Raw genomic sequence first — 15,225 nt, 5'->3', positions numbered from 1 at the left:
CTGACTGAAGGATTAGAATAATATGAAGTTAAAACTACCTAGTTCCTTCCCTCTCTTCTTCTTCTGTTCCTTTGTAAGATGAATAAAGGTCATTTGAAGTTAATGGCTGGTACATTTGGAACTAATAACAGGAAATGCTCTTTTTAACAATAGGTAATCTCTTATAGGCAGGGATGAGCCCATTTCCCATTATAAGATGTGTTTGCTTGCTCATAATTCCGCTGAACTTTAAGCAGTAAGGCTGAACATTTCCATGTCAGCTGACTGCCTCAGGCCAAAATTGGAATTTTTATGCAAAATACTCAGCTGTTGCCAGTGCTGAGACTGGGACAGACTTTTATTCCCTTATTTAAAACTCCTGACACTTTTTTTTTTTGTTGAACAGCTCTGTTGTCTTAGTATTTATGGCTGAAGAGTTGAAGCTTGCTGAGATGGAAGAAAATGTTTTGTGTTAGGCACGTGTCCTTGGCCATGGAAGTCTGTCCAAATTTGGTAAAGTTTTGTATGACTTCAAATAAAGAAAGTTCACATATATTCATAAGACCTCTTTTTAGCACCAGACCAGTCCTGGAATAGTATGTCTACTCAGTGTGTTCAAGGAAGCCTCTGAGAGTCAGGGGGAAGATGGAGGGCTGTTTGATAGAAGTAAAGGGAGGTAATAAGCAATGGAAGAAGCATGTTTGAGAAAGATATTTGAAGTGCCTTGGGTAAAGGGACATAGCAAGAAGCCAGGGAGAGGTGGACTAGACTAGTTCAGAAGCTCAGAGGGAGACAAAGTGATGCCTGCAAATGGTGGTCAAATGGAAAGAAAAGGGTTGAACCCTGCAGAGATTACAGAAGGGCATGGCCCACTTCCATGCTTTCCTCAAAAGCGCGAGTGGCAGTGCTGTTTCCTTGGTCTCAGGGTGGTGAAAAGAATACACTTGTGTGAAATCTAGTCATTCGTGTATGAATTTCAACTACCTCTACAGGTGGGACACAGGAAAAATGGTTGCTGCTGTGGTCATTTACTGCAGTGTCTCAAGGGTTTGTATGATGGCCTATGTGTGAACCGTATACAATGATAACTATAGACACTAAAACTGCATTTAAAGAAAATGCAATGATTGTGAATATACACATCGAGGATTAGGATGGGCAGAAGAAACTGTATTCTATAGCCTTGTGAAACTTTACTTTTGTGATCTAGGGTATTTTTTTCCTGTATATCACCATTGTAACATTAAGTGCTTGTTGGTGAAATAAGCCTATGCCGACCTTGAACTAAAAGTTTGGTGCATAAGCTGGATGTTTTCTGGATATCAGTTATATAAAGGAGAATACTGTTTTTTGTACTACTGCTCTCCCATGTGTTGCAGAATCCGGATGTGTGTAGTGCACAAAGCAGGGGACATAGGAGGTAAGAGGAAGTTGTTATGGATAAGGTAGCTGAATCCATCCGTGGAGATGTGGGTCCCAACTCTGTCTTTGCTACACAGTTTTGTCTGTTGCTCAACAGTGACTTAAGATTTTGCAGATTTCATCTTGTTTCTTTATGTTGAAATCGAGATTCCCCAAGACTGATTTGCAGAAGTACTGAGTATTTGTACAAGTAACTTAAGTCCATAATTTGAACATATTCAAGGTTAGGAATCTGGGAGTGAACACCCTGAGATCCCTGTATGTTTTTTGGAAATTAAGCTTTTTTTCACCTCAGTTTGCAGGTTGCCCTAGACGTGCAGTTAATGCCATTCCTACTTTCCAGGGTGCATTATGAAGATTGATTAATGACTGTGATGAGAGCTATAAAAAACCTCTGGGGGAAACTAATATCCCTACCTTGATGGTAGGATTTGAATAGTCTGGCCCGAAAAAGGACACTAGCACATATGGAACCGTCTCTGCTGTGTACAGAATAAAGCAGGGGGCCTGTCAAAGAGTAATATATAACTACCTGATTAAAGACAATATCCAAATGCATCTGCGCAAGAGGGACAAATTAAGCTTGTAGAGGCAACCATTCTCTAACTTATGAATGTTTGCCTTTACAATCTTCTAAATATTCTTTTCATGCAGCATTTTTTTAACGTGTAATTTATGTTTCAACCGGGGAAGAGAATGGTAGACTCATCATGAAGAGAAGCTGGAATGTGAATATGTGTATTAGAAGACTCCAGATTTAGTTATAGCTAATTTTTTGTGTGAAGGTGCGTGCTTGCTTGATGCTGTGTTGGCATCTGCAGTACTGTGGTTACTGCCCTGAGAATGAAATGACCACGGAGAGGGATCTTTCCACAGTTGTAGTACACGTGGAGGAGAGCCCGTGGCACCCCCGGAGGAGGCAGTTGCTGGGGCAGTGGGGAATTTTGCCCAGTTGCTGCCAGTGTCCGTTTGTGGATGCAGGAAGGCTTCCCCTTTAAGGGCTGAAAGCTTTATTTACAGTAAAAAATAATTTGCTACATTGCTAGAGGCACATTGTGGAAAATAAACACAACGCTTTTCTTCTGTATTTTCTATTCTGTAGGTAAAATACAAAAGAGACTTTGAAGAAAGCAAAGGAAGAGGGTTCAGTATTGTCACCGATACGCCCGAGTTACAAAGACTGAAAAGGACTCAGGAACAAATCAGTAATGTATGTGACTGCCACCTAAAGTGATTGTAGATGGAGAAATAGTGTGTTTGTTGGTGTTTCTGATGAAGTCTGTGAGAGTGAAGAATCTGGTTTTGGTGACCGATTTGTGTATGTCAGATTTTGAAGCGTGTGTAACTTTACACCACGGACTTGTACAGCACATTGGCAATGTGTGTTCACCTTTCCAGCTTTCAGCACATGTGCTCAAACTATTTTCTATACTACAATGATTTGACACTTTTTGCCTTTTTAATAGATTTGCCAGCAACTAAGAATACTTTTCTAACTTTTTATTTACATGGAAACTATATAAATTATATAAGCCATAAAGTTTTGTCTTTTTTCTTTTAGCAGGGGCTGTCAAAATTAGCATAACTGGCAAGATGGAGTTTTCTAGAAGCAGATAAAATTTTGATACTGAGTTTTAAAGAAAATACATGCAAGACAATGTTCTGCACGACAAAAAAGGAATGACAAATAGCAAAATGTAACCATATGTTTCATTAGCTTAGAGCTTGAAGGCAGAATGCTTTCAGGAGTGGGATTTTTAACGATGGGACTTTTCCTGACTTATGTTTTCATTAGGAAAGTTAGTTATTGATATTATAGTCCCTTGTAGCATCTTTAACTCACTGCATGATGTAATATTGGGTGATATGTAGTGCAAGTCATGATATGTATGAAATAGGTAAGAACTAACTAGAAATGATACAGAATCAATACCATTAGCTCGTCCTGGCTTCCCTCCTGATCATTCTTCTGCTGCGAGAACTTGTTTTTTCTTGTGAAAATTTTTTTAATTCATTCCTTGTAGTAATAAAACAACAGCATCAGAGGCATCCAGTGTAAGTATGATCAGAAGAAAATGATGGGTTTATTTACTGGAAAGAAAAAATGTTTTTCAGGTTGGGATGTGTCACTGAAAAGTACTAGTTTATGACAGCAATGGAGATGTAACATTCTTGCCGAAGCATTCACTAGTTAGGATTTTGATGTCCAGAGCTGGTCTTTGAGGTCAAAAACTGGGGCTCATTTCCTGGAGCTGTGGCAAATGGGGAGGACAGTTAATTTAAAAGCTGCACAAATGTTCCTGTGGGTAGATAAGATGAGAACAAAAGCTCATATCTTATGTTAATTCTGGGGCTAACTGAAATTTCTGGTTTGTGAGAGAGAAAGATGTATTCTTCAGAGTGGCAAAAAGCATGGCCATTAAGACTTCCATTTGGGATCTGGGAAACTTCAGCGAGTCCCTGGTTTTAATCAGCTGTATTTTTTTGTTCAGACTAGGAACTTAAATTAGGTCCTCTCATGACCTACGTAGCTTCCTCGAGCGAGAGTGATTCTTTTGTGTGGGGTAGTTCTGGAATGCATCAAGGAGATGAAACGAGCAATGCTCTGATGAATACTTAATCCCTTGCATGGGTCTGCTCTGTCAGGAGAGGTTGAGAGGAGTACCCCACAGCAGGCCCACGGTACTCAGTTTTGGATGTTGGCATGCCGAGAAATTTAATTAGATCTCCTAAGCCCAGTACCCTCAGCGTCTGAATATAGATAGTATGACACAGCTCACTTGCATACTCTTTCTCTCTCTCTCATGTTCAATCCTTATTGGGTTTTCTGTTGTGGGAAGGCAGGAAATAAAAGCAAACAAGAAGTTTTGTGAGATGAGAAAGTTTTCTTCCCACCTCTATTTTGGAGTAGGACAAAGGGGTTTCTCTTCTAGCAGAAGACCTTGTTACACTATTTATGATACTCACTGGCTCCTGAACCAAAGGTATCTACCTGCCTTTTCAGACCCAGAAATATCTTTTTCAATGTGAAAAGTGTTTTTCTTTTAAGTTTTTTTTTCTTTGTGGTTGGATGTACCACTCCTGTCTCTTCATTCCTAACCACCCAGTCTTAACAATATACATTTGTTCTATCCAGTCTTAACAATACAGATTTGTTCCATTCAGTCTCAACAATACGGAGTTGTTTTCTTTTCTTGATGTATGTAGCTGCCAGAGATTCCAAGTTGTGGACTCTATTAGAAATAATTAATCGTGAAGGGTAAAATGGAATTTTAAAATGTGCATGATAAAAGATGTTGCATTTCATTTATGGTTACCCTAAAATAATAATTTGATTTATAGCATTGTATCCTAGAAAGATAATTCTTCATAAGCCACAACTTGAATCTAATTAGAAAACTCCTGTATTATAGAAATGCATTCCACACAGAGTAGTTTTTGTATTTATCAGATAAACAGTATACATCATGGACCTAATTAAGATTTCAAGACACTGAAAGGTAAGCATTTTAATAATTCTAAAATAATTTTACTTTTCATATATAGCAAAATGGAGGAATACTAATGTATATATATTTAATTTTCAGTTCTGTTTTGATTTCACCTTGAAGTATGAGAAACTTCTTAAAGAGCCTATTTGTAACAAAATTGTAACAACTTCATTGAAGGGGTAAGTGAGCACAGTTAAGTGCAGCTATTTTTGATGAAGATAAATAACAAAATAAAAGTAATGATAATAGATGTTATTTAGCAAACATCTTCATAAAATATTGTCTTTTTGTCCTGATATTAAGTTTTCAGCATACATGAATATTAGCACAGTACTCTGACTTTTTAAAGAATCTCTTCTGCTATCAATATCAACCTTGCAAGGAAAAAAGATAGTGAGGGGGGTGGGAGGAGAGTGGGTTGACAGAGGGCGTTGGATTTTGGTTGCTATTTTGCCACCAGCAATCCTGCCTCTGAAGACTTAGACCAAACTAATGGAATTTATTTTGTGGCTGAATGGATGTATCAGGACCAGAATGGAGTTTCTTAGAAAAAAACCCCGAAATTTACCCCAGTGTCTCATGTTTTTTAGCATTAAAAGCCTAATTCTGCAGATGTACAAAATGCTTGTTAGAAAGAATCACAAAGCCTCTCTGGGACATTCAGGTTCAGTTGCCCCAAACTACAACTGTTAAAGCTTCTTAGCATTAATTAGCTTGAAAAGTGTAAACCAGACATACTAGCATGTTAGTCTGGATTGATGTAGGGAAGGCTGCATAAACTGAGCAATTTTTTTTACTGATGAGTTTGCAGGATTTTTAGCACCCTTTGCATGGCTGAGCTGGCATTTTAAAATTTAAATACATTTTATGAATTAATATGTGTGAAAATGTTTATAAGTATTATAAAAAAGTATACATGTTTATGAGTATTATAAAATTTTATTGTTTTTTTCAATTATTCCAAATATAAAATTTCCATCACTTCTGCTGCAGATGTGCCATTGAAAATGTAGTTAATATGCACAAAATTTATACTACTCACACAGAGAAATGTGTTAATTTTGTTAAAAGACCTTGCAGTGTTTTTTGTCCACCTTGAACTTTGAGAGGATTTTCAATATGAGTGCAAATATTCTCAAAATGAAAAAAATACCACATCTTTTTATAGGTGCTTTTGCCAATCAGCAAACTGTAAACTGTTTTTACAAGGAAAAAGTTAAGGTGGCAAAAGGAACAGAATACTTAAAGAAGATGGCAAAAGTCTATTTATTGGTATCTATCATGACACATGGGTAAATGAAGAAGTGGGAACTCAGTCTAATAACATTTCCTTTGGGGAAATGGAACACTTTCAGCAGTTTTCAGGAATGAGCTGCAACTTACAGCCACTAGACTTTTATGTCTAGATACATGGCTTGAAGCATGTTTTATCCTATGTGAAGTAGGTTGCTCTTTCTTAAATCTGTTCCTGGTAAATGTCTGCAAAGTATAAAGCAAAACAGGTGTCCATACAAATTGATGAAGTGAGAAGCTTTCATTAAGATAAAGGCCAGTGCTTGGATAGTAGAGGTTAGCTTGGTTGTATGGCTGGAAGGGTGCATGAACGCTCTCACAGTGGTTGCCCTCATTACATTGAGAGCCCGTGTAAGCATTTCTCACTTCCCCATTCATGCTGTTGTGAACGTAAGTCATGTGGGAGCAAGAAGCAGCACACATCTGTGCCCTTCTTCCCTTTGAGAGCTAGCAAAATGGAGTCATGCAGTTCATTTATATGCACGTGACTTGTTTGCCTGGAGGTTTGGATTGTATGTGAAATGAAAACTGTCTCTTAAGGTAAAAAAAGGAAAATAAACAGATTAAATTTGGTTTACAGAGCACATTTCTAAGGTATCCTGTTCTGGTGAAGACCGTAAGTTAGGAAGGTCAGTAGAGTTAGTCAGTAAAGAGAAGGTCATTGTGAATCAGCCTTGGGGGATGGAGGTGTCTCCCCCATATACCAGGACCTGAGGTTAGTGAAGCCTGTATTGGATGCAGAGAGTGAGCATGAAATCCAGCTGATTTTGGAAGAGCTGCAAATAAAACCAACCATCCTTTTTTTTTCCTGTTGTTTAGCAGCTTGATTCCAGGCAGTAAATTAACAAAACTCTTAGCTTATTTGTGTGAAAACAGTGTTTTGAACACTCATTGAATTATTATGTAGAATTGCACTTTCTTTAAATGTAATGTTTTGTTATATGCAATAGAATTTTCTTATAAACTAAAATCTTGTAATATTCTCAAAAGCAGTGCATTTGAATGAGAAAGGCTATGTATTCATTATCTTTCATGAAATACGTTGCATGGGGTTTTTAAGTATCAAGGGTCACATTCTACTTTCGGTTAAATTTATACAGCTTCAGAGGAAGCAGTGGAGGACAGGATTTCCCCTTTAATTTCAATCAACTAAACACCTGTTTTCTAAAGAAAGATGCAAATGATAAGGAGTTGGGTACTACCTCAATGTGGCACAAATATGTCTTCATGTAGCAACTAAAGGAGGAAAAAATGTCATTGCTACTGTACTTGCGCACATCTGCACATCTGAAATTAGAAACTGCCCAAACAGACATTGAGCCATGGCTCGGTATTTGGAAGCTATTGGCACAGTTGTTCAACCTGTTTACTTGCTCAAACATAAAATGGTCTCTTAAATTGCCAAAACAGATTGTAGAGAAAATTGGCAGAAGAAGATGTTAACAACAAGGCCCTGAGCTCCATTTGTAGGATTCGCGGCGTAAAGCCTGCAGATACTTGTCTCTAAGGGCTTTTTTCCCTCCATTGAATTCAAGTGAAGGAGAAGAATAGCATGAAAGGGAACAAGAAAAATTGACAGCAACATGAATGTCTACATTTCACAAAACCAACCATGGCACACCAATGAAGAGACTGGGTAAGCATGTTAAATCGCATACAAAATGAGCTTCTATTGTTCAAGGCAACACTGGGATTTTCACTGCTGCTGAAGTGATTCACGCTTTATCTGACTGTTTTTATATTCCTAAGCATGATTTTGTTGTTGTTGTTGTTGTTTCATTTGGAAAATATGCATCTAATCATATAGGACAACTGTGTCTACTAACATAGGCAGAATAGCACTTGCTGACCAGTGTATGAAGTGCCGCAGGCGTGGAAGCCTTGGTGCACCCCAATACTGATTGCCTTCTGCTCCCGTTGGTTCCTATGACAATATAACATGAACTGCAACTCCAAGAGCTGTTCATTATTTGGTATGCTATAGGCTTAATTCCACACAGCGTCATTTCAAATATGCTGCATATAACTCATGTGATTAAGCATCTACCAGTTGTGTCCAACAGCATTCGTTTCTGGCTGGAAGCTAGGATGTTGAATATGTCATTCCTGTTGCTGATACCAGTGTATCTCTGCGAGAAGGTGGAGTTCCTACTGTGAACACTATGCAGTGAACATACATGCATAGAGTCATGTCCAACCTTGTCCCTTTGCTGGATTTATCTTCTAATCTTGCTTTGTATAGATACATACAAATGGAAATTCTGAGAAGCCCCAGGTCCTTTGGCTTTCTATTATTTTGAAGTTTTTTGACTTCTTATTTTGAGTAAGCAGAAATAATTCTGCCTTTAAATGTAGGGTCCTAATAAATGCTTTAGAAATGACTTAGCAAAAGAATCACGTCAATTTTCAGTGACTATGAGTATTTTTGGGAGATGTTTATATAACTTTCATATACTGTAAAACTTTCAGAAATTTGTAAAATGACTGAACACATACTTAAGAAATGATGAGTCTAAGGAAATGTAAGTAAAATTTTAGATAGAACTTGTGCTAAGTGAGCAACTGGAAACCTTTGAGAATACACTTCAAACCTCAATGTATATTCTACTTAAAAAAAGAAAAATCTTTCTTTAATGATAATTATCAAGGTATTATGCAAAATTAGAAAAAGGCAGTGTTAAATCAGCCCCTATGTGTATGAATTCTGTACCTACATTTTCAGTAAAAAGTCTTAAATTATTTAATGGCATGCTGCTTTGTCCACTTCTTCCTGCTTTGATCCCTGTATAGAACAAAAGTCACCAAGCATTCAGCTTTGTAATATTTGTTCATTTACTGTACAGTATGATATTTCACACACCATAAAATGTTGTAAAATCAACCTGTGACTTCTTTGTGGAGTTTTCCTCAAAGCTTCTTTCTCACTTCTTTAACAGTACTGAATGAAATTGTTTTCAGAGTTGTCTAAGAATTGAGGAGGTATTGGAATCCCCCTTTTTTATGCAATCCTTATTCACATGAAGAACTAGAGCACAGAGATTAAAGTATTCATGCTAAGCCAGTAAGTGGCACCAAGAGTAAACTGTTATCTTCTATGTCAGCCTTCTGTTAGAGGTAGAGGGAGGCATAATCTTTCCTAGGGAATTTTGCAGCTGTTTGTGGGGAAGAAAAGATTCCTGAGAATCCAGAGCAGTGCATTCATGATTCATCAGCGTTGGTGCTGACTTCTTTTTTTGTACCCGTAACTTTTTCAGGTTCTCTTTGTTGGTCTCCAGTTCTTAATCCGTGTGATATATATGGCAATAACTCCCAACATGTGGAAAGAAACAGTATTTTTAGACTTGGAAATGCCAAGCTGAAGGATACTTTTTGGAATGTCAGATACTCATTACAATCATTATGTATGAATCTGTCAGTACAGGTGGAATTGAATAATTTAGTTGACTTTAACTACTGGAAAAGTTCTACTGAGCAGGTGGACTTTCAAGTTGCAGTGATGTATATAATATATCAGGTCATGTTCCATGGGGGTAGTAAAACAGATATCCCTAACATGGTGATGTTCTTCACCTGCTGAAGATCAATTTTCTGCTCCAGAGCAGAAGAAGTATTGGAGTCTATCAGTGACATTGTTATAAGACCACTTCTTCTGTAACACAGGTGGAAAGATGCATAACTCTTCACCAGAAAGAACAGAAGCATTTTACTATTGAGAAGCTGGAAAACAAACCCCTGCCCAAGAGAGGCAACTGCATTTAGAAAAACCATTAGCATCAAACACAGGGATTTATAATGGGTGCCAGTGAGTTGTTTGAGCTGTTATATCCTATACTGCCCATAATAGCATTAGGTGTGTAAATTCAGATAGACATTTGGGTAAGTGCATTGAAACACTAACCCCAAATTTATACTGAAGTTCTAGTTAAGCTACTAACGTGAGAGAAAAATGCCACATCAGTAAATTGTATAGAAGGGAAGTGCCTGTCTGTCAGAGCCGCGTGCATTTGGACTTGAACGGCATGTGGCCTTGGGACATTTTCTGTTTGGGGAAGGCTTTCATAAGCCCCACAGTGAGGATGGATAAGTGACCTCAAAAGAACCCTCAGTAATGTGAAGCTGCAACTGTCCTCAAAGATGTAGGGGGAAATATTCTAGGTTAAGTGGATCTCTGGTAGTCAAAGCAAGCAGATGTAACGCCTACATAGCTGCCTCTTAAATGGTTGTATTCCATCTGGCTTTATTCTTTAGGCTTGGTTAGAAAAAACTCTTTTCTCTCCTTTTTTAGCAAATATGATATATATTATTGTGGTTGATTATGTTTTTTCTAGGATTTCAGAAGTCCTTTTTATAAGGTTATAGAAGAAATTGCTGTAACTATTGCTTATTTTCTTCTGTATCACTGCTTTCATATGAAATTAGTTGATTACAAAAGTTATAGAGCCTTTATGATGTTAAAATACATCTCAAAGTTTCAAAAAGTTTTCAGTGAAGTTCCACAGGGAATAGTATAGTCTTTCTGATTCTAATTTAAATAAATAAATTTGACAGGATGACTGTAACCTTGCTCACTATATTGACAATATAAAATGAGTTGTGTGGTAGAAGTAAAACAAGCTGTCCAGAAAAATCCCCAAAGGCATAGATTTACTGCATTTTGTAAGTGGGTCAACTCATGCATGAGAAATGAATGCTAATTGTAAACTGGTTGCAAAACGGTAGACTTTAAGTAGAATTGAATCAAATGATAGCCTAAATATTTTGATAGAGATGTCCTATCATGCTTCTCTTTAGACAATGGCAACAAAGCTGGGCATTACAGAAAAATAATTAAAACATGTATTTGTGATACATTAGAACAATGTCATTCAACTCCAACATCTAAGGCATTGCATTCAGTTATGTCACTAGCATTGGTAAATATTAAGTGAACCTGTATTTGGTTAAACCTGTATTTGGATTGATGGGTTGCTTTACATGAGATAGATACACTTTAATTCAGTAAAGAACGCTCTATTTCTTGATGATCAAAATGTTCAATCCAGTCCAGAAAAATACCTCTTCCCCTCCCGTTTAAAATAATAATAAAATAGAAATACCTTGTTAGGAGATATGAAAGAAAAATATAGCAATGTCTAACTTGTTTCATCTCCTATTTTTGATATAACATTTGTATTGCAAGGCAAGGCTTATGTGAAAGGCAAGTAAACCTTTAGGTCAATATGTACTTATTTAAAACTCTAAACATCCTAATTGGAGGCCAAAACAGCTATGTAAATGTAGGCATAAAATTTACAGTTATGCTATATTCACATTTTGCTGCAGTATCGACTATAGGGCACATGCTTCTTTGTATTGTAGTTTATGGAATGAAAAATTCCAAGGTGTAATGAAGACAACTGTAAAAAGTGTTTGTTGTAAGCTCTAGTCTGTCATCTGACTAAAGGCTTTGAGTCTCCTGTTAAACACTAGTGACTTCAAGACTAAATTGGCTTGGAAGGTTTCTGATATTTGAATATATGGCTTTTTCTGTTGTGATACTAAGCAACTAAATCATGACAAACCCCCAACATTTTCCTATATCACTTGAATATATTTAAGCAATATCAGAATCACTCATTATTTTTAATGAGTACATATTTTTGAAGCCAGTTGTTTTTTACATATAGTAAAAAGAGAATGAAAATAAAAACTCTTTTTGTAGTAGTTCAACTTGGGAGCTAATTAAAATGAAGCTTTTAGAATGAGAAAAAATTAATTAGCCAAAAAGTTGAGAACCAGGAGTTAGCACCTCCAGGGATCCTTGAGTAGTTAAATGCTTTCAAGTAAAAGATAATTTCTTACTTCCTTATTTTCCTATATTATCCATTAGCTACTTATCATTTCAGCTTTTAATTCTGTCTTACCTGATGCTTTTATACTGTGCATCAGTTGCTAGGGCAGCATCTTAGGCAGTAAACCTCCTGCTGAAGAACAAGATGCTCTGCTTCTTCTAAAGCTAATACCATCTTTAATCTGATTCCCTGGAGATTTGAATGTCTCACCCCTATGATGTTCACAGACATCACTGACCTTGACAGCAGGGGTATCTGGTCCTCTGTGGCACTCAGATTTTTTTTTTTTTGCATGTTAACACATATGTCTGTGATTTCCTTAGCCTGTCAGTAGATACATTAGTTGTGACAAAGCCAGCACCATGGTAAGAGTAATGACTAAACTTTTAAAGCATCCTAACACAAGAGGGGAAGTAGCAAAAGTTTGCATGTGACGTGTCTGCTTGTGTCTACAAAGGTCTTGAAGGATAAGAGTTCACTTTTCCAAAAAGCAGATTACAGTGACACAAGTGTTGCTTTCTAACCCTTTCTGCTCTGGTGTTATTCAATTAATGATTTAGTTACAGAAATGTTTTTTTAAAAGATTCTTTCTCTGTCTCACACCAACATAGTCTCACTATTAGCAACCACAATATTTTAATGGAAAACAGAATTTTTTTTTAAAATTTTTTTTTTCCAGATCTGCCTTGAATTAATTTCTTTGTCTCCTGTTTTTCCTCAGTTGCTAAGTCAGTGACCCTGTTCAGTCCACCAGAAAGATGAGGTATAAATGAGCAGATACTGAATATTTCACTAAACAAGCCACAGGTAGCAGATAGAGGGAGTCCAAACCTCAGTCCCTGTAGTGACTAAATACTGGACTTTGGGAAAGTCTAGTCTGAGGAAAATGTTATATGAGAGGTGGTTGTTTTGAACTTCAAGGCTGATTGTTTTGAGCCTGAGCTGCACTCCTGCTGCCCCTGCTTTATATCGGCTTCCTTCTTTCTTCATTAGGGAGTGATGGTGTAAAGTGAACCCCTGCCCAGTTTGGCCAGTCCAGTCCTTATCCAGACTTCAGAAGAGAAATATACTCTGGAGTATGTGACTTATGTTGCTGGGGTTAACTGATTTTTATAGGATTTGGCATAATAGGGTAGCTCTTTCCAGAATAGTGAGTGGGTAAGCAGCTGAGGAGTATAGTGTGGCTTGTGTGGGTTCTGGCACAGCAGAGGTGGTCTTTGGGGGATAAGGGGAGGATGGGCTTACAGGGAAGCTGTGGCAAGACCCAGAGTCTGCATCAGGGCAAGGTCTGGGTGTCTTCAGGCTGTGCCTCAGCGTACCAATACTGAGCAGGAATTCCTCTTCTCAGTCTTCTCAGCTAGTGGGACAAAGACACTTTGTCACCTTTTCTCTTGAATGATATTGGCTACCTTTTGTTGCAGAGCTGGAGCCACTCAGTAGTGCTGCTCCCTCAGGCACCACTGATGGGAAATGAAGGATTCAGAGGATCTGGGAAGGTGCCTCCATCTCATCTCTCATGTTTTCTTGCCTGCTCAGCGGGGGAAACTGCTCTGGTGTGGGCTGGGCTGCCCTTGGCTGCAGTGTTGTGAACACAAGGGAAATGGCCAAAGGGTTTCTTTGACTGTGCCAGGAGAGCTGTAGATATGACCAGGGCAAGGGCAGCGGGCGTGGAATGAGGTCACTTGTTTGGCATTGCCTTTTGTTTAGCATTCCTTTCTGTGCAGTGCGTGTTTCTGGCTCAGATAATAGCTGGCATGCTGTCTTGAATTGAGAAGTTCAGTTAGCGGTCAGGTTCCTTTTCAACAGAAATGAACTGGATGAAAGGCTCAAAAACCTTGGTGGTGATACAAAATTAAGCAGAACTATCAATTCTGAAGGTGTTGGCAAAAACTTTTAGAAGGCTGTGACAGTACTGAGGGATGAGAGACTAAATCATCAACCTTTCTCAAAAATGGGTAGGACAGATACAGAGAAAACACAAAAGAGGACTGAACTTTCAGTATGAAAAAAAGATCAAGTGAATAAATCTATATAGTCACAGCATAGAGTTGGAAAAGAGAACGTGATTATTTACTGTTTCTTATAAGGCAAGAACTAGGAACAGGGAGTGTAGTTGTCAGGCACCGTACTTAGAAAAACAAAAATGAGACATACAATCAAACAGTCAAACATTGATACAGGAGACAGTGAAGTCTAGAATTATAAAATACATTGAAAGAAGGATTAGACAAGCTTGTGAAAGTTAAATCCATCAGGACATACTAACTGTTGTGACCCAAATCCAGTGACAGGGTCAGGAAGGCTCTGGTATGCCGATAGCAGGAAACTGGATGAATCTTAGCGAGAGGAAGGCTGTGTGTCATAGGTACCTTCCCTAACAGTGCATTATTGAGCAGTAACAGAGCTATGATGGTGTCATCAGTAAGACCAATGAGCCCACCAATGAGCTTGGTATCTTGTGCCATTTCTAGCTACAGCTGTGGCCCAGCTCTCCCAAGCAGTGACGAGCCCATCGCTTCCTTGTTTATGCATGGCTGGGTTGATTTTAAAGTGTTAAGAGTTAGAAAGGATTATTATACACCTGGCCATATACCCTCTCTGATAACAACAGGCCTCATTCACGACATCTGATTGTCTTCCCGACCTTTCTGTTACAGACTAGAAAGCCTTTGTGAGCCTTGAATGGCAAATTTTTGAAGAGATGGCTGAGATGCAAAGGTAACTGGGATATGACAGATACTTCTTATGTACATGCAAATGTTCTTGCATGGCCGTGGCAATTGACAGACCAGGTATTAGTCAAAACTAAGATGATTTTGGCCCCACTAGCATTTTGGTGTTTTTTAAGTGAATCTCCTAATCATCCAGCCTTCCTTGGCATTGCAGGACTGTCTTGGAGTCTGCAAAGTGGATTAATTCCAGATGAAACTAAACTGAATGGTGCACTCCATCCACTGAAGTGTTTTCCATCCATTGGGCCAGACAGAGCTAGCCCATAGCTACTCCACTCTGCTGTAAAATATGGACTTTATGTCCTCAGCATCAACTCTTTCATTCTACAGATCTGCTCCTATTGTGCTGCAGTGCTTGCTAATGGAAACATAGCTTATGTTATCCTGCTTAGGAACCAGTCGCTTCAAAGTTCCATTTCTGTGAGACTGGAGGGTGACACTAGCTACAACTACAGGCTTTAAAATTCAGAAAGTGGA

General features: G+C 38.1%; 1 protein-coding gene across 4 annotated transcripts in view; it reads left to right on the top strand.

Moving 5' to 3' along the window:
- The window catches only part of NEBL (nebulette), a 270,611-nt gene that overhangs the window by 122,329 nt on the left and 133,057 nt on the right, over positions 1-15,225 (top strand). For 2 of the 4 annotated variants that reach the window (XM_075746339.1, XM_075746338.1), the window contains exon 4: positions 2,504-2,611. In XM_075746339.1, coding sequence (XP_075602454.1) covers positions 2,504-2,611 — 108 coding nt within the window. Of the gene's footprint in view, positions 1-2,503; positions 5,072-7,595; positions 7,822-15,225 lie in introns of those variants that run through there. The other 2 variants (XM_075746329.1, XM_075746330.1) reach the window with 2 other exon arrangements.

This window comes from Balearica regulorum, chromosome 2, assembly GCF_011004875.1.
Source record: "Balearica regulorum gibbericeps isolate bBalReg1 chromosome 2, bBalReg1.pri, whole genome shotgun sequence".
Classification (NCBI taxonomy): Eukaryota; Metazoa; Chordata; class Aves; order Gruiformes; family Gruidae; genus Balearica; species Balearica regulorum.
The sequence above is the reverse complement of the archived record's forward strand: the minus strand, read 5'-3'. Positions and strand labels throughout refer to the sequence as shown.